The 24510-nt window shown below is 40.1% G+C and overlaps 1 protein-coding gene across 1 annotated transcript; it reads left to right on the top strand.

Annotated features, from left to right (window-relative positions):
* The first annotated feature begins 2897 nt into the window (after positions 1-2897).
* Positions 2898-24471, top strand: nyap2b (neuronal tyrosine-phosphorylated phosphoinositide-3-kinase adaptor 2b). Its single transcript, XM_081598107.1, has 8 exons — positions 2898-4314; positions 6881-7082; positions 10604-10755; positions 10921-11067; positions 14275-15351; positions 19046-20215; positions 20344-20447; positions 21778-24471. The coding sequence occupies exons 2-8, from the start codon at positions 6904-6906 to the stop codon at positions 22063-22065; spliced, it is 3117 nt and encodes a 1038-aa protein (XP_081454233.1). The 5' UTR covers positions 2898-4314; positions 6881-6903; the 3' UTR covers positions 22066-24471.
* Positions 24472-24510: the final 39 nt, after the last annotated feature.

The following is a 24510-nucleotide window of genomic DNA, read 5'->3' on the forward strand; positions in this document are numbered from 1 at the left end:
CATCAAGATGTTCTGAAATGTTTATTCAAGCTAAATATATATATATATATATATATATATATATATATATATATATATATATATATATATATATATATATATATATATATATATATATATATATATATATAAATATATTTAGCTTGATTTGGCATTCATGAATCACAGAGTGATCAGATTTCTGCAAGCAGTCAGTCAGACCAGAAACCGTATGCTCCATTTCTCTCTCCAAGATCTGAGGAAAGGAAGCAAGCCATGCTGCATCTTTAATGAGAGACTGACATCTGTCTCACTATCTGTTCCACCAGCTCCTTACTCATCTTCACCTCCACTGGACTTCCAGTAAACAGAATGCAAAGTAAGCCTCTAAAAACACCTCCATTCTGCTGAGAACTCTTTAAAAGTGAACATCATTAGCAGAAAAACCTGTGGTATGTGTCAGCTGATTGTATTCAGATCATTCCCTTTAAAAAACAAGTGCGCAGGAATCCCCGTATTAGTAGCAAATTCTTTTCATCTGTGTCATGTGATTGATTGGTATAAAGTTTTTATAGACTCCTCATTAGCCTTAGAGAGTATTGGATCAATACAACATTGCAACATGCATGACTGAATTGAGTACCACATGTGCTACAGGGTACCTTATTCTGTATATATGTATAGATGGATGGTTATATGGTTACAAACATTACTTCACATCCAAGGTCCAACCAAAAAAAAAAAAAACGGCGAAACAGATATCCGTACACATAACCACAACCATTCAAAAACAAGATTACATAAAATTTAGCATGAAGTTAATGAAACGTAATAACAGACAACTGCACATGGCATATTTTGCGGTTAAACCAACACTGTGCTAAGTCTGTTTGGTCCTTTTCTTAATTGGTGTTTATTTAACTCTTTAGCACCAGATTGAGTAATTTTAACACTTGAAATAGTTAGAACTGCTCAGTCTCTTGTTGAAATCTGCTGTGTACCAGTTTCTCCACAGCTGTGAATAGTATCATGTAGAGCTCACCCGTGGGCTTGCTAATGCCATGATCATTTTATTTTCCAATTAATGTAAATGATATATAAGCTCAAACATCAGATCTCTAAGTACACCCTTAAGAGTGCCGACTCCGGCTGTCACAAACATTTCAATGCACTGGCCCATCTTGGTCTTTTCAGAAGTACTCTCAAAGCATCATTGTGGGCAACCTGAAATCTTCTCAGAATTCCCTTTTTATAGTGTGCGCATAATCATTGATTCCATCTTGGATGTTGTGAAATGATCTTACTCTCATTTTGGTTTTGGTGAAAGTTCTTTTGGAATTTTAACAATTTGAGTTAAAGTTCCAAAAGAACTTTGAATACTGGTCATTGAGACTTGATGAGCTCAGATTGCTGCCTCTTTGCCAGTGAGTGCTTCTCATTGTTTTTTGACCTGCCCTATCCTGCCTTATTGTGCATAGTGTTCAAGTTTAACGTGGCCCCTTGTTCAGCCTACTGCCATATGGTAAAAGGCAAAGGGCCTCTGTGCCACATGATATGGATACGTCAGATCGACAGAAAGTCAAAGATAATTAACTAAGATATCCTACAAACCAGCCTAAAATATTGTATTTTTTTTGTCATGGTTCATATAATGACACATACAGAAGGTATGTTTATCTTCTGTAAACATACAGAAGGTTTAATCGGCCTCGGTGAATTGTGCAAAACTAAAATTGAAACCACTCTGATTGTATGCATGGCTACCAAAGCATTTGAAAGAAGCATTTGAATACAGTCAAATTTGTGTTTTGATGTCTTTTTCATTAAATGCAAATGTGTTCCAAGGCGACATGAGCTAAAAAGTTCCAGGAATTGCATTGTGTTTCACCCCTCGTTCTGTCCCGGAGGGAGTGTACTCTACTGTTCACAACACAAACTACTCTCGTGCACATTGGTGGAAATATTTATTTAACCCCTTTTCTCGGTGATGGTTTCTTTTACTGTTTGTTTTCATCAAACTCCCGTGGGCTCTAAATGCTGTGGGGTACACTGAGGTCACACTTGCCTTTTTATAAATGAACATGTGGATGCCTGCGTGTGATGAGCCAGTATGGTCGGACTAACTTTCTTTGTGAAAGATCAGTCAACCATAACCTTCACAACAGGCATTAGGAGGAGTTGACTACCTAGTGAAAGTGCATTTTGACCTCAATGAGTCACTTCAGCTGCTTGTTTTGCACCTGGTTTGCTGCTATGAGTCGAAATGGGTGCAGAGATATAAAGGTTATATTCCACCCTGCCTTACTTCTCTAATTATTAATATGCAATTAAACACACTTTGTGGATCATAGTGCCCTTGCTATGTTCTTGTAGCTCTTTTAGATCACCTTGTGAACTATAGCGCCTTTTGAATCTTTGTTTTCCAATTGATGCTAACTGACATTATTCCAAACATTGATGACCGGGTGTTTTTAATTGGTTTCGATGTCACATTGGTTACAAACTTGCTTAACCAGCATTCTAGCTCAAGCCAATGTTGAAGGGACACCCAGGAGTTGTTCAAAGGGTGGAGTGGTGGTGGTGGTGGAGGGTGAGGGGTGAATGATATGAGTCAAGAGAAATGGAGGGAAGGGTTGATAAATAAACAACAGATCTTTGCTTCCTAATCCTTTTGTGTCCGTGGTGTTAATCCATTCAGACAAACCCAGTCCCCTCCAGCCACCCACCCATGTTCAAAGCATCCCCTTACCGCACCCCCCCCCCCTTCCTCTCCAGCTTTTTCACCAGCTTTTGCATCACATACACCTCTCTCCCAGAACACAGACAACCAACAGCTATGTGGAAACACTCGTCCCACAGACAGTTGTGCAGTGACAAAAACGGCAACTCAGCTTCAAATCTACGTTTATATTTGATCTTTTTTTACCTATGGAGCCCCAGGGAACACATTTGGAATTGGTCTGCTTGCTTTTATATGTTTGCGAATTCAATTATTAATCTTGCACCAGCCTTTTCATTTGTGCATGGAGGAACTTACAAAGTGCTGTTGTTTTGCTCTGAGTACTCTCCTTACTCCTCATTGTTTTAACCACAACCCAAGACGGCACGAGAGCAACACGGTGCATTCACAGCCAGTGTTTTCGTGTCATGGTCTTGTTTACGAGCTGCAAGAGAGGAGCAGGACGAGGAGGAGGAGGAGGCATCAGGGAGGGTAATCGCAGTGGTTGCCAGGGGAAGAGGAGGTTGCATCTAATGAGGTCACACCCTGGCAACCCTTTGACTCCTCCCACCTACCCCTCCTATTCTCCTATCTTTGCATTTGTCCCACCGTGCCCACCCTGTCAACTCCCCGCCTTCTTCCACCCCCTGACAGGGAGAACTCTCCGTGGTGCTGACAACAGAACAACACATTCAGGCTCAAGCTTCCTCTCAGCTGCGAAGGGAAAGGCAAAGCGAGACACAAGAAACAAAAACACAACACGAATGCTTGCGGAGAGAAGCTTGTGTATTAGTGTGACAGAAATATTAGTTCAAAGGGACTCAGCAAAAAAAAAGAAAAAAGAGAGCTGTGGAAGAAAGAGATGGACACAGAGCAAGAGAGAGAGGCTGACGTATTAGAGTAAGGTGGCTACAGTAGGCAGTGGGCGTGTTCTTCTTGTTTTGGTGTATAGCTGGGAAGCCCAGTGTCATCTGCTTAAGCACCGAGGTACTGTGCTGAACAGGACAGAGGAAATCGGCAGGGAATGCAAGAACCCTTGGTCTACCTCATCCACGAGGGCGCCGCGGATGTGGATCCCCTTTTTTTAATTACTGTCATGAGACTTTGATCGAATAGAACGTGCAAAGAAGAAACACTCCGAGAAAGAAGAACCTGAACTGGACTTTAAAGCCAACTTGGCTATGCAGCTGTGAGAGGACTTTTGGTTTGAGAAGATGTGAGGTGCATTTTTGCAATGCACGCAGTGGCAGTTGTGTGCTGCTTTTTTAGCGCCCGCACATGTGCGTAGAAGTGAAGCTCTCACAGCTGGCTCGGAGTCTGGCAGCATCTGGATTGGAGGTGTACAATATTTGGCCCAGGAGAAGGGAGCACTGGGCAGGGCACCTGATGGCCCAGCTCCCTTCTAGTTCCATCTTTATCCTGGGTCACTGGGACTCTTTCTAGTGGGACCCAATCTGTTGGGAAAAAAAAAAAAACGATGGACGGAGGTCTATGTGGATTTAAGTGGAAGAGTGCATGGATTGTTCTGCATAGGTCAGAGTTCATTGTTGCATCGTGGACTCAGGGAAAGACAGAAGACACTTTGATTTACACCACAGTAAAGACAAAGCCCTATTGTAAGTATGCATCATAATGCTTTTTTATAACAAAAAATATCACACAGGACATTAGGCAGATTAATAACCAGCCTACTTATTTCATGCATATACTCTTTAATTTGGCAGGTATTTCTACTTAGAAATAAGCTTAACACATGTGAAAGACTTGTCAGTTGTTGGCATTTTCAAAAGTAGAGCAACTAAAGGTTAGCTGAGGTTAACTGCAATGCACTGATGTATGTCTGTATGTGTGTATTCATGCACAAGCACCCATGCATGAGGACACCATACTGCTGGCCCTGAAATTTTTTTGACATGGTGTCTTTAGAATGTCCACGGTGGCCCTCTCTGGTGACATGGTTGCCTGGAAACAGAAACGATGTGCCACCATAATTTACTTTTAAAGCAAAGTGCACCTCTGTCTCAACTGTCATTTAGGACAAAAATGGGCAGAGGAGGAGCTGAAAGCAAGAGGAAATCTAAATGAGACAAGAGGAATTGAAATATCTAAAAACAAACCAAAAAAATAACTGGTTGGAGAATTTATAGATTTTGCTGAAGTGATAGAATGATACCATAATTTTAAATCAGTAAGTTTTTGGAGGACAAGCCTTTGTAAAAGGCCAGTAAAAACACTGTGATAAACAAGCCGATTCCAGTGTGGGCTTCTTTTGCAGGCTTACAGGATTAAGCCGGTAGGCTTAATTCAGCTCAAACACTGTTTGAACAGTGCTTTCTCATCTCTGCACTTATGCTGGTGTACCTCATTTCTTCCTTAAAACTCAGTTCTCTTTTCCCATACCAAAGACTTATACGCACATGTCTGTACGTGCACTAGTGACTAAATCTTGGAATTAAAATACATCAAAATTGTGGTCGCCGTGCTTCAGTGCCCTAGTATGAACTCTCCTGTCTCTAACAACAATCACTCCACATGTCTTTAAAAAGATGGGCTGAGAAGGTGTTCAGGATGCCAGAAGGGGTGTGGAGCCTACAGATAAACCCACTGACCTACCCTGCATGGCGATGCATAGATGGACACGGGATGCAGAGATGCTAAGGGTGACCAGACAATGGTTGCCCTCCCTGTTAGCTCCGCAGTCTCCATCTGGCTGCCCTCCAAGACCCCCCTCACTGCCCTAGCCTCCCTACACACACAACATACATGCAGTCATCGCAAAGCCCCTTCCCCCCCTCTGCCCATGCACGCTCCCACTCAGTGCTTCTCTCGTACGTAAACAAGCAGAAGTCTTCGGCTGATCTGAAAACACTGACCTACATAAAAGCATGCACTGTCGTTTCCTCATCCTATTCTAGACTCTCTAAATTCAAGTTGAGAGCGTTGCATATTTTATATATAATTTTGCATGTGTTATTATTATTATTATTATTATTATTATTATTATTATTATTATTATTTTATTTTATTTGTATTTTATTTTTTTGAAAAATGCATCCAGCACATACATGCTCTGTAAGTCTTATATGCTTCTGAGATTGAAGAGATGGAAAGAGTTTTACACAAAGCTAATTACAGTTTACAAGTGAACTGTAATTAGCTGCATTTTTTATTTTTTATTTTTTGCAGAGTTGGGGGGCAACAGAGAAAGATTTGTGGATCAAAGCAAACAACAGCAAAATAAATAAATAAAATCAATATTATTTGTATATGCAAAGCTGTGCTTTTGTTCAGTGAGACTGCTTTAATTTGTTTGTGTTGATCCTTTTTATCCCAGGAATGCTGTATCTCAACATCTGAGTCCAGCACGTATTACAAACATGGGAAAATGAAAGCAATTTTTTCAGATTTGCATGCTCTCTTGGTTAAAACCAGCCATTTCACGCTGAAACACGTGCAGATTCAACTGAGAAAATGAGCCTGCTGTTAATCAACACTATGTCTAACTGTAGTGTGCTAGTTTTGGTGTGTGAGAATGTTGAATGAAACATGATGCCACCCTCAAAGATTAATTATACCACATAGATGCGCGACTCTGCAGCATCGTACAGCTTCTATTTGAAAAGAGCCACACATTTATCATTACTCATAAATATTAACAGATACTCTGATCAACTCAGTGTGTTAGATTTGTATGAGGCTTTTAGCCATTTTTTTAAATAATTGGCTTTCTTATAATCAGAAAATAAAAACTGTGCCTTGCATGAGTTAATTACAAAAGTAGTAACTGTAAAAGTCCACAGTCGCTACGGCTTCTACTTAGAACCTTGTTCTGCAGAAAGCTGAACTTCAGACCCAAAAGTCTTTTGCACTCTTGAATTGGTTTTCTTCCAGGAATGTTCTGTATTAGCTCCAATCATCTTCTGACTAGATGAAAAATATTCCCACAACCTAATGCTTCCACAGCTGTTCTCTGCAGGGATTCTTCAAGAATTAACAGAGAATTCAGAAGGCAATTGCTTCCACTGATTTAAGGGTTTTAAATACTTTTGTAAGAGAATATAACTAATGACACAATAAAATGCTTGCTGGAAAGAGCCATGTTACTCTTTATTCTGAATATGCTGTGCCCCGATTAGGTAAGTCATCATAACTAAGAGGTTTTTTTTTTTTTCTTTCAATTAGAATGCAGTGCAAAGACTTGAAGAATGATGAGCTCCAAAGAGGAGGAAACTCTCAGCTTTTTCCAATATGTTGAGGAGAATGGGCTGAGAGCCTACAACAGCCTGTTGGCTCAGAACTTGGACCACACCAGGAATGAAAGAAACAGGACATTCCTGCAGGAAAAAAACGAGAAGAAAAGGAAACAGGAGGAAGCCATAAGGAGGTAGGAAGGCAACCAGCCACAAAACAACAAACAAGATCCATGAGCAAAAGTGTATAAGCAGAGATGTCAGAGGACACACACAAACATTTGGTTTTACCTTCATTACTGATTAGATTTATCACGCCTGCTACAGCTTTACAACATCACAGATGTGATAGAGTTCACTTTAGGTTAGAGAGAATTGGGACAAATGGAAAGAGGGTGCCTGTGAGGGTGGCAGGTTGTTTTATTTTGGGGTTAACAAGTGTGGACTGATGCACTCCATGAACCTGTGGAGGATAATTAATTTCTCATTTAGACTTATTTAGGACTTGTCCTTGCAAAGAGGTCACTGATGCTCTATTTAAAAAAAACCCAGCAAGAATAAGGAGAATCATCTATGAGAGAAGCTTTAGACTGTGAGGATACAAACGAGAAAGATGCAGGGGAACAATTTTTATTCTGTTTTCTGGTACAGAATACTTCTGTCTATGCTGAAAATATGTTATGTTTAAGTATAGTCAATTATATAATGTGTGGGAATAATTTTGTCTCTCAGGGACAAGGCATTTTATTACATTTAAATGCTGTTTTCACACATTGGTTACAAAGGTTTTCAACAGAAACACCAACACCATCCCTAGATATGGCCAAAAAGTGATGCCACCATAAAGGTGTAGTTTAACAGTTTCTGATGTCAGGTGAGATAATTCAGGTGAGGTAATTCAAGTTTCTGTAGGTAATTCAGAAACTTGAATTACCTACAATAGGTGAGATACTGTCTCAATCAAAGCTGATTGTCAGTTTACACACAAACACACATTTCCTAATTGTGAAGATAAATGACTTATGATAACACTTCCCACATGTAAAACAACTACTAGCTGGTTTAGTTGCTCTCATATTGTTCAATTGTGCTTGATCTTAAAAAGCGGTGAATGGATAAAATACATTTTCTACCCACAAAAAAAGCACTTTCACTTCTTTCCTACTGGTAATCGGATCATTTCCTAAGATAAACTGCTTCAGTTTGTGGCACCACTTATGAAAAACATGCTACCCAGTGTTAAAATGGAATAAATGTTGTTGTTTTTTGTTTTTTTTTTATCAGTCTGTGAAAAACAAAGTATTTAAGCCCCTGTTCAAAGTTTTATCTTGTCATCAAGTCATTACTTTGGCACAACCCTGGATGGTTGAATGTTAAGTGAGCAGATGTTCTTCTTAACCAGAGGCATCTTTAGCCCTGTCACATTCCTGTCAAAGGTCGTGTAATTCTAAAGATCTCTTCCTCTTTTGTTGTCTGTTGTCCTTTGTGTGACTCTTTGTGGACAACTCATTCCAGAGTGGCTACATTTTATTACTTTCGCAATCAAAGCTGATTTAGGGTTGTTAATGCTAATGCTCCAAGCATTTTTGGAGGTCGTTAAAGTTGGAAATCCTTCTCTGTTCACATCAAAACACCCTCCCACCTCTATCAGTAGTCTCATGTAATCCTGTGGAGCAACTTCAGGAATTAGACACAGGGGATGCCTGAGGAAACTGACATTTGCTTTATTTTAGATTTTGCCAGAGCAAGAACATTAATACATTTCCACTTGAGGAGGAGCATCAAATTTTGCGATTTTTTTTTTTTTTTTTTGTGACTCCTACAAGTAGGTCAATGAGATGACCTATTTCTTAAAGTAACTGAGAGAGAGTTTTAGAATTCATAGTGCATACTTGTTTCTGTGAGTGAATAAGCACATGCATGCTTGAACAACAGGTTAAAAGAAATGAGAGAGGGGTTGCTGAAGAGGGGGGGAAGGAGAGCAAATGGCTTGTAAATTGTGTTAGACGAAGTGTATTTAAGAGTGTGGTGAAGAAAAACTTGTTAGAGAATGATTAAGTGTGAGTTCAGTTACAGGGGATGTGTTCTGCCTGGTGACAGCTGGAGGAGCTGTAGTCCAATTGAATCAGCCTGTTGGATTTGAGCAAGGCGGGCCTTCCTGCTGACAGTTTCCTCACTAAGGGTCTCTTCTGTTGTTTTTTCACCTTTTTGAAAACAAAAGTCATTGCCATAGCCTCACAGAAATATTTATTAAAGGGCATTTAATCACCGTTTGTTCCTCCTAACCACAAACTCATAGAAGACCAAACGTATGTAAATGTTCCTACATTTGCATGGGAATGCAAATTTCAAACGTCTCCTTTCCCTCTTCTAAACCCTTTGGAGCATGTGTGCATCCACTTACAGGCACTCATTATGTTTCTTTACTCAGTATTTTGCTTGTTCCTTAAACAGAGATAATTATTATTATTATTTTATTTTTTATTTTTTACATTGTCACACAGAAAAGCAGCGTTGCCCAACAACAAGTCAACTTCATTTGGTCCAACTGCACCTGTGGTCTGTCCTCTAGCCAATCACCGGGCAAATATCCTAAAAATAACTCAGCCACCAGTACTTCAGTCACACCAAGCCACCTACACACATGCGACCCATGCATACTGAAGCTGCAATGAGATGCACACCCAAAACATATGGGAAGTGGAAACAATTTTTTTTCAATGACAAGTGTGGCTACATCTAACAGGTGTAATTTTTCTGCTTCTTTTCCAATTCAATTTTATCCCAAAACCTTAATTGTGACTATAATAATGACATAAAAATAAAAAAACAAGGATATTAAATATGTTTTTGTGTTAAGGTTTTGGATTCTTTAATTCCCCTATCTGCCGGGCTTATCACAGTGACATTCTAAGGTTTGCTGCTTTGCTTCTTGAACCCACCTGCTTAGTTTTTAAGCGAAACTGCCTTGATAATGATGCAGCCATGTGCAAGTGTGGCGTTGTGCACATGTACTTTGTTATTGTTGTGCCGGGGCAGCTGGTTTTGTGCCTGATGTGTATATGTGCCCTGTTGCTAGGCAAAGCAGAGTCTGAGCAATGAACCAAATCTATACAGCACCTTCTGTTCAGCAGCTGGCCAAGAGGAAGTCACTGTCAGCAAAAGAGCATGCACATTCATGCTTTAAGCACGTATGAATTCTGATATGTGTCACATTTGTAAACATGTACATATCAGTTTATGTCTACTTTCTTAGCTTGCAATATATGAAATATGAAAACAGTTCAAGCATGCACGCATAACACAAACAAACACACACACTTTATCCAATTAGTGTTCCCCTTTCGCCCATCATTAAGGCTCCATTCAGGCCAATCATCCATTTATAGGCATTGATTGTTTACAGGCGGGGGAGGAGGGGAGGCTTCCATCGTGTTTGTGTGACTAGTGTCAGGCATATCCAGGGTTAAGCTCAAATCATTACTGTGCCTTAACTCTGGTGACTTTTGTGCTGTCAGTGGAACTCGCATTTATTGATGCTGACTTGATGCCCTTATCAAACGCACACAAACATATAAACAAAAATGTTTCTGAGTTTGTGTTATTTTTCTATCGTACAGTATTTCATCAGAACTTGCATGTTTAAGTCTCCATCTTTAACTTATTATTATTATTTTTTTATTCCTCCTCACCTCCCCCTTTTGCTGCTTTTCAGAACTGGTGAGGATATAGCAACAGAAGGCAAGCACCTGCGCATGGGCTCAATAACCATGCCTGAGCCCCAGGAGCGAATGCCCTTGCCCCACCTGCACACTATCGCTTGCGGGCAGGGCTTCTCGGTCCGCTCCCAGTCCCTCCACTCTGTTGGTGGCAGTAACATAGGAGGAGGAGGAGGAGGAGGAGGAGGAGGAGGAGGAGGAGGAGGAGGAGGAGGAGGAGGAGGAGGAGGAGGAGGAGGAGGAGGAGGAGGAGGAGGAGGAGGAGGAGGAGGAGGAGGAGGAGGAGGAGGAGGAGGAGGAGGAGGAGGAGGAGGAGGAGGAGATGAGGAAGTGGGGAGTCCCACCTCTAGGAAGCAGCCACCACCTAAGCCTAGGAGAGACCCGGCTACCAAGCTGAGCATGTCGTCTGAAGCAGTGGACCACAGTGCCATGTCCACCTGCCGTGGGGAGAGATGTGACGGTGAGTGTTTGTGGCACTTTGCATCACATTGCTGCAGATATCTTTAGCTGTTCTCTCAGAGTCATGTGACATCTACTTGTTGACATAATACAAATTTATTTATATTAAATTACTTCCTTTTATTACTTACGGGTAATGACATCATAGACATGTCTTGATCAGAAAGTTATGTATATTTATATTTTTTTCGTTTTACTTACCTTTTGTTTGTTGGTCCCAATTAGTTAATTCCTTCTCCAATTTTTACCCCCACTTATTATCTATGAAGTGGCATTTCATCTCTTCTTGTTCTGTTACACAGACCTGTAGTTAAGTAGTATGATGGTAAAAGGGCAAATGTTTCAGCCACATTTAAATTTAAATGTTTGTCAGTTATTCTAACCCCTCTCCTGCAAACCAATTCCTTATATTTCATGACAGCAGAATCAAAATTTTCTTGCTGTTTTTTGGTTTAGTTTTGCCACCCTAAGATTTTGAGCCATTTCTTTGAGAACTTTCTAGGTGTGCTTCTGCACAGTTTGGTTTGGCAAATGTTGAATGATTGAGTGATTAAGCTAGGATGTTCAAACAACCAATACGCAAACTACATCTGAAGTGAACACTTTATTCTGTGAAGTTGGAATTGTAACTTCACAGAATAAAGTGAAGTTACAATTCAGAGGACATCAAAATCCTCTGTTCTTGTGTATTTTAGGACAAAAACAATTTGCTTCTCTCATGGCCCAATAAATTAGATCAAGTAAAGATAAAACTCATACTCTGACATAACAAATCTTTTGTCTTGTTTCCAGTTTTAGCAAGTGCCCATATACATCGGACTACATGTATTTGATAAGTGCAATTTTCAGTAAACGAAGCAAAAAAACCTATTACTCACGAATAATAAAGTGATATGTATAGTATTATGTGCATGCATCGCCTCCTTGAAAACTGTTGCTATTACAAACACCATTGTATGCAGTGCAAAAAAATTGTAAAATGCACAGAATAAAACCTCTGAAATTCTAGCAATCTAATTTATAGACTGGGGCTTATTATAGCGAGAGAAGATTTGACTTCTTTTTCATTGGTGTCCTTTACTGCCAACGTGATGTTTAGGGAGTCACCTAGCCGGGCTCAGATTGGTGGGGATCTCTGTGTGCACACACAGATCTTCCTGGGCACCACGGCAACCATCCCACAGAAACAAGACCCCCTGCAGCCCAGCCAATAACAGCCGTGCTCGGGAGCTTGGGCCAATAGGACTCCAGAGATGCTGAGGTCTGAGCTTTGTCAGCCAATCAGCGATAGAGTGTAGGGGTGTCCCTGGCTAAGGGGAGGCTTGCGTGCTCCATTGCTGGTGCTTTTTGTGGAAAAGGGAGGAGCTTGTCAGAGTAAAATTCATTCAGGAGGAGCGACTGACCTAGATTTGTTTTTCCCTGGAGAAGACGGAGGGGGAGGTGCTGCGGATAAACACATCCATTACAGGGGGAGGGGGAGAAGGGGAAGTAAGAGACAGAGGAAAAGAAAAAAACAGGCAGAAAAGGATATTTGAATGGCTGATTTCGGCATCAGTACTGATACAAAGCTCAGAGTTTAATAAGAAAACCGTGTTGTGTAGTAATGCATTTTGTTGTGACAGAGAGAAAACATATTTAAGCAGTATCGCATGCACACATTCCGATTCTAGCAAATATTCACACAAAGAAATATGAGGCATTCTCAATAACATGGCTACTATACTGGTCCAGTTGCAGCATCTTCAATTTTTTGTCAGTGGTGATAAGGACAAAAAAGACATATGTCTCCAAAAAATGAGCAAAATTTGATATCAGCACCATCTAAATCTTTGCTTACATGACATGATATTATTCGTTACAACAGTAAAGCTGAAAAATGTACATGTGACAGGGACAAAAAGTAAGTACACTGTTAAACTTCAGCTAGAAATACTTTCAAAGAAAAGTTAGCACATATGGCATAAATTATTTTCATGAGGTTTTCCACCAATGAATGTGTAGGGATGTGCAGTGTGCATGCTCCGGTTTGCATGTACTGCAGTCACTGGTGGTGAGTCATACAGTTATGGGAAATATGCATGTCTGGGGCCATCTGGTATCTGAATTATTAAAGGTCTAAAATCTGCAGTTTGGAAATTTCAGCTATGGTTCATTTCTTCACTAAGCCCATCTCTCACTTCCCATCCTAGGGAAGGGCACTTCTATCCAAACATTTCATCGACTGACCTAGAAATAAAGTGTGACACAGAGCAGTGAATGAGGCTTTAGCGCTGTGCTGCTTTTATACAGTAGTATCTAGGAAATACTAGCACTGTACCAAAGCCACTCTGCGCCACATCTGAAGAGATTCACACTGCAATAGCACGTCACCACTATCAAAAAGAAGCTCCACAGAGTGTGTGACCCAAATACAATATTCTCATATTGCTTCCCTGCTTTATATCTGACCTAGAAACATGCATATGCATCAACTGGTCCCACAACTCACATGCAAGGTATTGCTCACAGCGATACACAGTGACCTATGGCTGACCCATAAAAATTCAGAAAGGTTTCCTATCAAAGCTAGTGTTTTTACTTCAATGTTTTTTTACACAAAATGATTGACTTTAACATACTAAAGTGTGCCAATGCTGTTTTACTTGCAACTGTACAGATTTTTTCTTATATATTGATATTCTACTTCCTGTTCCTTTTTGTCTCATTAACCTGCCTTGCATATTTCTTACACAAAATATGTTGTATTGATATAAATGATTAGATAACCTTATTCTGTTTAATACACTTTACCTCAAGGTATACAGATTCTTGTAAAAGTGGTTGTGCCTTTGAAGCTTCCAAAACTTTCTGATGAATCTACACAACGTACCGTATAGTTGTGTAACAGCAGGACTATTTTGTCTGCTTTTTATTAGTTTTCACAAATAAACAGTAAAAATACACACTTACTCTGGAATCCACTGCAATCAATTGCGTTTAGAAGTCACTAAATTAGAAAATAAAGTTTACCTTGAGTAATTTACATTCAGTATAAATGCTGTTCTGTGACCAAACAGCATTATGAATTATAATATATGACCATATACACATAATAGAGTGAACTGATCACTGTTAATGCAATATAACTGAAGACAAATTAATGAAATAGAAAAAAAAAGAAAATTCTGATTTAGTTTATTTGATCAATTTTCTCTCCTTGGTGTTTTAGCAGTACAAGGATGCAATGAGGACTGCAGACGGGTGCCACCTCCAAAACCCAAGAGGAACCCCAACACACAACTTAGCGTTTCCTTTGACGAGTCCTACATTAGGAGTCACGGAAGCAGTGGTGTGTGCCTGTCCAAGCACCTCCACCACACCACATCCCCATGCGAACGCAACCCCTCACCTCCACAGAGTGACGAGAGTCCCACAGACGACTGTGAGGATGAGCCTGTCTACATAGAAATGGGGGGGATTGACATAGGGCCACGAGAACCATTGAAGATTGAGGATGAAGAGCCGGGAGAGTCTGTGTACGAGGAAATGAAGTATCCAGCCCTGGATGATATGGAGTACCGCACTGATCCTGTTGGATGTCGTTCTGCCTGCCCCACCCCGGCACCCTATGACCCTGAGCCTCTCAGTCGCTGCTCCACCCCTCGAAACATCCCCCTCTGTGACATTCCTGCACCTTTTCCTAATTTACTCACTCACCGTCCGCCGTTGCTGGTGTTTCCACCGGCACCAGCCCAGTGCTCACCAAACTCAGATGAGTCTCCCCTCACACCTTTAGATGTAACCAAATTGCCAATGCTGGAGAACCAGCCCTATAGCAAGTCCCCGACCTCTTCAAATGAACCTCCTCCTTCTGCTCACATCCGCAGGGAGCTCACTGCTACCCCAACACTTACAGTCTCTGGCCGCTCCTCCGCACCTCCGCTCCCTTGTACACTTTACAAATCCTCCTCATCATCATCCTATCAGCGTAGCCATTCTGCCTGCCCATCACCGGTCAGCATGGGCCGCTGTCTCACCCCTCTGAGCCTAATGCGTACACCTCCATTTGATGCTCCAATGCCTTTTCCCGGGGGTCTCCCTCGGAGTGCATCTGCAACCCCTCACGGCAAAGGTTCCCCACCTCAAGAAGGTGTTGGACGACTCCACGGCTCTATGCAGAATGTGTCAACAAGTCGTTCGCGGACACCCACCAGTCCACTTGATGAACTAACAAACCTGTTCACCACAGGCAGGAACATGCTGAAGAAAAATGCCAGTGGAAGAAAATCTAAAGAGCCTGGAGAGAGTAAGCTATGTCTTGGATATGCTTTTACATCATAGATTATTGTTGTAAAACCAGGAATAGAACAAAAAAAAAACAGTGTACTAAATTTAGATAGCTTTTAGGTGTGGAAAAGAAAGCAGTTTCACTTACAGCTGAGAGTCAAGGGACATCTTCAATAGGCATAAACCAATCAGTCAGTTGAATAAACTACAATGCAAGACAAAATCAGGGAATATTGATATTCTCTGATTTATAAACAGCAAATACTACTCTCCTCTGTCCTTAAATTAATGCTGTTTTTGGGATAAAATTTAAACCATACCAATTTAAGATGCTGTGTAAAGTGTGCATCTCTTTTTACAGCATGGTGGCAAAAGCTGCAAAATTTTCCTTTGTTTAATCTAGGTCCACAAAGCCAAGTCAGATACAGATCGTATGATTTAATCTGAGGAGATTAGAGACTAAAGCGGACAGCGGGTCTCTCAAACCAACTCATGGCATTAGGCCATCAGGCAGGATTACTTTTAAATATGTAAACATCAGATTTAAATACCGATATTCATGCCACATTCACTCAAGATGCTGCCAAAATCAGTTCATCTGCAGAGGAAAGCAGAGTCTGCTCAAAGACAGGTAGATATTTTTCACTCTATAAAAGGTATTAAAACTGAGTTAAGTTATAGTTTATGTTAGTCAGCAGTATTATCAGTTTACTGATAATGGTTTATTATCATTAAACCACTGTGTTGTTCTTGAACATGGTGAAATCTATCATGTTGAAAATTACTATTTTAAGATTTACATGTGCCTATATACATGTCCTTCTCAAAAAATTTGCATATTGCGATAAAGTTCATTATTTTCCATAATGTAATGATAAAAATTAAACTGTCATATATTTTAGATTCATTGCACACCAACTGAAATATTTCAAGTCTTTTATTGTTTTAATACTGATGATTTTGGCATACAGCTCATGAAAACCCAAAATTCCTGTCTCAAAAATGAGCATATTTTATCCGACCAATAAAAGAAATGTATTTTAATACCAAAAAAGTCAACCTTCAAATAATTATGTTCAGTTATGCACTCAATACTTGGTCAGGAATCCTTTTGCAGCCTTCAATGCGGCGTGGCATGGAGGCAATCAGCCTGTGGCTCTGCTGAGGTGTTATGGAGGCCCAGGATGCTTTGATGGCAGCCTTAACCTCATCCAGGGCTTTGGGTCTTGCGTCTCTCAGCTTTCTCTTCACAATATCCCACAGATTCTCTATGGGGTTCAGGTCAGGAGAGTTGGCAGGCCAACAGTAATACCATGGTCAATAAACCATTTATCAGTGGTTTTGGCACTGTGGTGCCAGGGTTTTGCTGAAAAATGAAATCTTCATCTCCATAAAGCTTTTCAGCAGATGGAGCATGAAGTGTTCCAAAATCTCCTGATAGCTGCTGCATTGACCCTGCCCTTGATAAAACACAGTGGACCAACACCAGCAGCTGACATGGCTCCCCAGACCATCACTGACTGTGGGTACTTGACACTGGACTTCTGGCCTTTTGGCATTTCCTTCTCCCCAGTCTTCCTCCAGACTCTTGTCACCTTGATTTCCGAATGACATGCAAAATTTGCTTTCATCCGAAAAAAGTACTTTGGACCACTGAGCAACAGTCCAGTGCTGCTTCTCTGTAGCCCAGGTCAGGCGCTTCTGCCGCTGTTTCTGGTTCAAAAGTGTCTTGACCTGGGGAATGCAGCACCTGTAGCCCATTTCCTGCACACGCCTGAGCACGGTGGCTCTGGATGTTTCTACTCCAGACTCAGTCCACTGCTTCCAAAGGTCCCCCAAGGTCTAGAATCGGCCCTTCTCCACCATCTTCCTCAGGGTCCGGTCACCTCTTCTCGTTGTGCAGCGTTTTCTACCACACTTTTTCCTTCCCACAGACTTCCCACTGAGGTGCCTTGATACAACACTCTGCGAACAGCCTATTCGTTCAGAAATGTCTTTCTGTGTCTTGTCCTCTTGCTTGAGGGTATCAATAATGGCCTTCTGGACAGCAGTCAGGTCGGCAGTCTTATCCATGATTGCAGTTTTGCGTAATGAACCAGGCTGGGAGTTTTTAAAAGCCTCAGGAATCTTTTGCAGGTGTTTAGAGTTAATTTGTTGATTCAGATGATGAGGTTCATTGCTCGTTCAGAGAACCTTTTCATGATATGCTAATTTTTTGAGACAGGGATTTTGGGTTTTCATGAGCTGTATGCCAAAACCATCAGTATTAAAACAATAAAAGACCTGAAATATTTCAGTTGGTGTGCAATGAATCTAAAATATGTGACAGTTTAATTTTCTTCGTTACATTATGGAAAATAATGAACTTTATCACAATATGCTATTTTTTTGAGAAGGACCTGTATATGAACCTCATATTAGGCAAGAGGAAGTCTCATAAATGCATAAATCATATTAAGATTTACACTGAGTTTTTTTTTATTTGATACATTTAAGATTACTTGCAGATAAACATAAATGTGAGATGAATCTTCAGAGTTCCATTCTTCCATTGAGTGGTCTATAAAATAGTAATTAAGTAATTAAAGAAAAATCTATGTTTCAAACCTACACGTTTATGGTTTTACTATCCCCCACCCCTTCTCCCATAAATCATAAATTGTGGTGAAATTGTACAGATTCTACACATCCATCCTCAGTCAGTTTTCTTAGCAACTACAACATAGCAACAGAGGAAGGAGGGGAAAAAATCCCCGTTTCTTATTTGCAGATTTCCTTCCCGTGGGTAATGCAGCCAATCACAGCTCAGGGCATGGTGGTGTACAAACGAGTGTTGAGCAGCTGACAGGGGCGGTGATGCCTCACAACTCAAATGTATTTTGTCCAATCAGCACATACCTTTCTCATGGTTAAGCCAATCGGGCTGCTGGTGCAGATGTGCAGCGGGACAGAGTGGAAACAAAGTACATTGGGTTACTTATACTTTTAAATGTAATATAATTGGCTTGACTTAAGGTTTTCTTGTCCGAAATCTAATGCACATTTGCTTTTTTTAGGAGTTTGTTATGTTTATTTAATTACAACATTTACTCAGTTCTTTTTAAGATATTGTTTAAAAAATCATGTCTTTTAATCAAGTGCATAGAAGTCCTTGTATTTTTAATACATAGGAATAGGAAGCAGTGTTGTTTTTTATTATTATTTGTTTCTCTCTTTGATTGCTTTTTGGACATAGTGGTTCTCAAAGTACTGGCCTTTATTTTACCTTTGAATTCTCTAGCAGTAGAGACAATATTCTGACCCATTTACCAATTGGTTAATCTTCCCTTTCATATTATATGCCCTCACAAGCAAACACTCACACATACATCTATACCTTTTAAAATGGCCTGTGTAACCAATGAGAGGATAACAGGCTACAGATACAAATCTAACTTTATTTTCATGGTTAATGGAATCAATGTGTAGTTTATTAGAAAAGCATAGCTAAGATCTATGCTGTATTTGCTCTCAGAAATTGTGAACACTGAAGCAAGTATTGGGTGCCACCTAGTGGTTATTAACGGATATTGCAATACAAACCTATTTTCTCAACTGTTAATTGACAGTACGTTAACAGAGGTTTTAAACTAAGGATTATAACCATAACATGAATATTTTAAATATTGGTAAATATGAAAATAATAAAGTTGTTTCTTTATGCTCTTCTGCAGCTGAGTCTAAGGTCAAGTCTCACAGTGATTCCAAGCGTGAAGGAAAGGAACGCCACAGCAAGGATCCCAAACGTGAGTCCAAAGAGCGCCACAGCAAGGAGTCTTCTCATCGAAGAGAAAGAGACAAAGACAAAGAAAAAGAAAAAGACAAAGATAGGGGCAGCAGCAATACAGAACCTCCAATCCACAGACGGAACAGTCGAGACCGCACCTCCAGCAGTACAGATTTGCCCCTTGTCCGCAGGGATAGCAAGGATCAAGCCTCCAGTGGTCTAGAGCCCATCTCTGGGAGACGGGACTCCAAAGACAAAAGCTGCAGCTCCTCAGACCCCATACCTTTAATAAGAAAAGACTCCAAAGAAAGATGTATTAGCAACGGTGAACTAATTCCAAGGAAAGACGGCAAAGATCGAGGTGGAGGACATGCCACAGAGTCTTCACAGAGACAGGAAAGCAAAGACAGAGACAAACTAATAGATCAGCAACACGAGCCCTTATCAAAACAAGACAGCAAGGAAAGGGCAAGAAATGGTTTGGATTCAAAGCAAGATAGCAGAGACCGAGTAGGTGAGCTTCTGCCTCGTCAAGAAAGTAAAGACAGAACTAGAAATGGACCAGAATTTAGGCACGATTGCAAAGACAATCGTCCTGATTTGTTACTTCAAGAGAGTGTAGACAGAGAAAGAAGTAGCACTGAACATAAATATGAAGGACGAATAGACCAGCCACCTGAAGTGCTGCTGAGACAAGAGACATCACGGAGCAACAAGGTTGATTTTAAGTATGAAGGCAGAGATCGGAATTGCCACAACGGAGGGGATCTTCCACCCCCTCTTTTACCAAGGCAGGAAAGTAAAGACCTGAGTAGGACAGGCCTTGAAGTGAGACGGGACAGCAAAGACAGAAGTCTTAATGGCTCAGAGCAGCAACTTTATGATTTCAAATGCAGCAAGAGTCCTCCTGCAACGGAGTACAAGTGTGATAAAGACCGTGGACACAGGTCAGATGGTACGCCGAGGCGTGACAACAGAGCTAATCACAATACGGACCAGTCAAAAGCACAAGAGAGAAATGGCAGCACAATTTCAGGGCAACATTCATCCACTACTACACCCACTCACCATGGGAAATCATCCGGTAGCCCACCTTTGTCTGCAGGAACTGGAAACGGTGAGAGCTTACATCTCAATTCCAAAAAAAATTAATTGTGCTCTGCTTAAATAATATTTCTTGAAGGATACTACACTGAATCTGTTCCATGACATACAGCTTTGCATGTTTTTTTTTTTCTTTTTTAGATTTGAAAACTCCATCCAAGTATAGTCGCTCCCCTTCAATGCCCAATAACCCTTCCCCACTCGGAACGCCACAAAGGAGAGCTGCAGAGACACATCAAAGTCAGGTATGCACATGTAGGCTATTACTTTTCTTTATTATTCTTTAACTTTGGAAAACAGGCTCTCTGCTTACAGATGAATCCTTGTTTGAACAGTATAGATAGTTTTTATTTTTCACTGCATCATCATAATTTATTTTTACATTTTTTCAGTCGTCCTATATAGTTCGATATCAAAGCTCTGAAGAACATAATTGATTCTATCACATACAAAATAGATAGCAACACCGCTGCCAAAAGAAATATTGCAATATGAAGGAGACCAAGGATAAAAAAAAAACTGTCCAAAGTGTTTTTCAATTTTTCATAATTGCTTTGATGCAGTTGTCAAAGCAACTCAGACTCCACATTTTCAAAACAGTTTACACACACGCCTAAATAGCAGCACTCATCACCAAAGTCACAGATTTTGTTTGCAAAAGGCACTAACAAGACCAAGACTTTAAAAATTTTTTACAAATGCAAATACTTCCTTCAAAACAGCACAACTGGTAACCAAGTGTATGAACTCTTCCTAACAATCAATAACAAAATAACAACAAAATACAGCACTTGCTCGTCAATGTAGCCCAGAGGGTTGACAGCTGCTCCCTCAAACTACATTATTACTGTAATTTCTGTAAACGTTTTTGCTTTTGCTAAACTTGAAGTTTTATTCATCGATTAAAGTGGTGTTTTGGGATTTACTTGCTTTTTTTCAGGCATAGCATCATATAAGGTGATGCTGCAGTTGCCTTGTCATTTGAAGTGCTAAAAGTATGAGCTACTCTCTGCTGTGACCACAGTTCATTTAGCCTGCTATAAAAAAAAACATCTTGGCAGACAACATTGTGGCAGTGAAGCATCTTTAGATCCAGCCCGCCCATGAGAATTTCAACTTTAAATAATCATGGTTATACTTTCTTCTTTTATTTTGCTTGGCTCATACTCTAACTTCTTACTCCCTGTAGCCTTCGGTACTAAAATGTCAATTAATCAATTTTGTCTCTGGTTCTATTTTTGTCAAAGGCCTGGTGAAGATAGCTGAATGTACACCGTTACCTTTAATGATTTGTTTATTTTGTTATGTTACATTCCCCTGAAGAGCTCTGGCACCATCCAGAGGGAGCATGACCACACTTTGAAAAGCCTTGGTGTAGCCCATTACATTGCTTTCATCCAAGTTACCTTTCTACATAGGCTGTGTCAAATTGTCCTTTTCGAAAAGAATTGGATTCATACAATTCTGTGTAACTGAATATGAGTTGCGCCCATTTGTAAAATACCATCAGGTGATATTTGCTGCACTTTGTCACTGTGTAAATAAAACCGAGTTGAAATTCATTCTGTCACTCAGATGCTGCAGATGCCATGGATCTGTGGAGACACCACTATGCTAGAGCAGATAGAAAGAAAACGGAACCTCTGTGCGGAGATCCTCTCCAGACAGCATCCACACTTGCAGAAATATCTGGAAAGGCCTCCACCTCCTGACAAGAACGAGGACAGGCACCTGGAGCGAAGTCAGTGCAAGCAAGAAAGTGTGTCTGTCCTCGCCGGCTGTGGGAAGAGCAGTGGAACCAAGAAGATCCGACCTCCCCCGTACCCAACACAGACAACTGTATTCTGGGACACAGCCATCTGACATTTAAAAAAAAGAAGAAAAAAAACTTTATCCTCTGTACCACATAACCCCCACATACTCACTTCTTCTCCCTGTTTGGTGGTACTGGGGCTCCCCCTGCGACAATGCTTCAGGGTGATCACAAAGAGCACTAGGGGGGTGATACTTGCTGATGTCAGGACCATAGTGGTTACCACTGCAATATTTCTGCTTGTTCAGGTTGTCACATTTTCTTATCATCACTGGTGATATTTGATATTTTTCTATTTCCTGTGACTGAACTCTTGTATATTGATAAGTAGAGTAGATATCCAATAATGAATAGATATTTTCTAAATAAGATGATGGGGAGCAAAAAGCATCTAAAATTATTAAATTAGATTTCAATGCAATCTAATATTTGTTTCAATGTAAATTTTTTGTTTAGTTTATTTTACATAAAAAAAACATAATTTATCAGTACTTTTACTGTAGTAGCATAATTTTTTTATGACCAACTTTTTCTTTGTGTACGTGTGCAAAAGCACTTAAATGAATGAACCGTTCAATTCTATCTATACTCTTCACATTTTCACTGTTGTACTGTAAGTCAAAGAGTGAAAGTTAACTTGCTTTAGACGCCAGCGGGCTCTCAAAGCCTTTACAACTATGTTCTAGAATGTACAACAGTAGATCCTAGAACAGATTCAATTTCTCTTTTGTGAATCACGGTTACAGACTGTGTGCTCACAAACTCAAAGCCTTTCGTAAGTGGTTGAGTCATGTTGGTTGGGTTGTTGTAACAGACAGAGAAGTGTTATGAAGTAATCTTTAAAAAGAAAAAAACAAAGAAAAGAAAAAAGCTATGAGGTGGAGTTTGATAGGTAGTAAATTAGAACATACCTTTTTTTCTTTTCTTTTTTTAAGTCTCATTACTATGACCAACCAAAGCCTGTTGACATATAATGTCGAATCTGCAGTGCCGGTTTTAAATAAGGGCAATACGGGGAGTTGTCCTGAGTTGTATTAGAAAAGAGGGTGCATGACAACCAGATAAACAAGAATAACGCTAGTTGTGCCATTCTCAAGTTTTCTATTGCTTTTATGCAGTTAAGCAAGAGTCCTCTGCTTGAGGATGAGAATGGGGAGTCACGCTTATCTGCTTTGTGTGAAACTGTCTTCAATTTTTCAAAACCCCAAAATCTCAGATAATGTTCTGTATTTAAACGTGTTGGGTTGCCGCAGCACGATAATTTCGCTTAGGGCACCGTTAATATAAGAAAAGTGGCACAGCATATTGGTGCAGTTGTACTCAAGACGGTTGGGTATTTGTAAAACAGTTCTAGGCAGGAGCCGGTGAGTAATGTCACCCTTGTAATGCCATGCACAATGTGACCACCATAATAGTGTAAATACTTGATACCAACAGCTAGCCGTACAATCAAGACCTAAGCTTTTAGTGAGTTTCCTAATTTTACAGCAGATTATTATAGCCATATGCACTTGAAGAAATCTTTCAATGTTATGCTTATATATTTTTTGGTAAAGGTTAAGAGTGATGACTTGTACCATGTATGTTTTAATTTATTGGCTGGAAAGTAAAGCCTCAGGAGTCTGGCTGTGTTCGACATGCAGTCATCTATATTTGGTTGTCACTGACAATGTTCCCAGTCCAGAATTTGTTGGCAACCACTTTAGAAATATCAGATTGTTTAAGGACCTATCACATTGCAGTCAAAAAGACAAGGCATTGCACAATGGCCTTTAAAACATTTGGGCTTCTCTTTTTTTGGGGGGGAAAAATGAAGAAAGAAAAGAAACAGCACTAATATAAATTTTTCTAATAATCATAATCAGGCTGGTTACCTATATGTCTTTCCCTCCCTGTTTCCACCCTCTACCTCAATCCCTGTTTTATATCTCAATTGGTATTCCTTTTGTACATTAAATATAATGTCAACATTACCAAAAGCACCATTAATTTGACAAATGAGCCAGTCCTGAGTGTATAAGTGCAGCAGCCCTCTCTCCGGTGAGGATTAAAGAAAAACAATACCTTGTGTTGTTACTGTACGTGTGTAAGGGAAAATGTATGTGAGAGAGTGTGTGTGTGGGGGGGGAGGGTTGCGTGTTTGTGAGTGTGTGCCAAGCTACACGAGTTTGCAAGTCGCAATTTCAAAATGATTGTTTTAAAGACATTCACTTTGCTATGTCATGACATTGACGGGTGGAAATGTATTATTAACGCTGTACAATCTTTTTGTGTGTATAAACATGCACTGTGAAAAGGTAGAGAGAGCACCGCACTGTCAGTCCTCTGTCTGTATTGCACTGTGTTCTCGTTTTGCGTTATATAAAAAAAACATGAAAAAGAAAAAAAAAGTACTGTATTCTGATTGTCACTTGGATTCTGTTGAGAGAAATAAATAAATATTAATTTCAAAGCCATTATGGAAACATTTATTGTTGACACTGCAACATTGGGCT

This window comes from Poecilia reticulata, chromosome 17 (genome assembly GCF_904066995.2).
Source record: "Poecilia reticulata chromosome 17, P_reticulata-male-v2, whole genome shotgun sequence".
Taxonomy (NCBI): domain Eukaryota; kingdom Metazoa; phylum Chordata; class Actinopteri; order Cyprinodontiformes; family Poeciliidae; genus Poecilia; species Poecilia reticulata.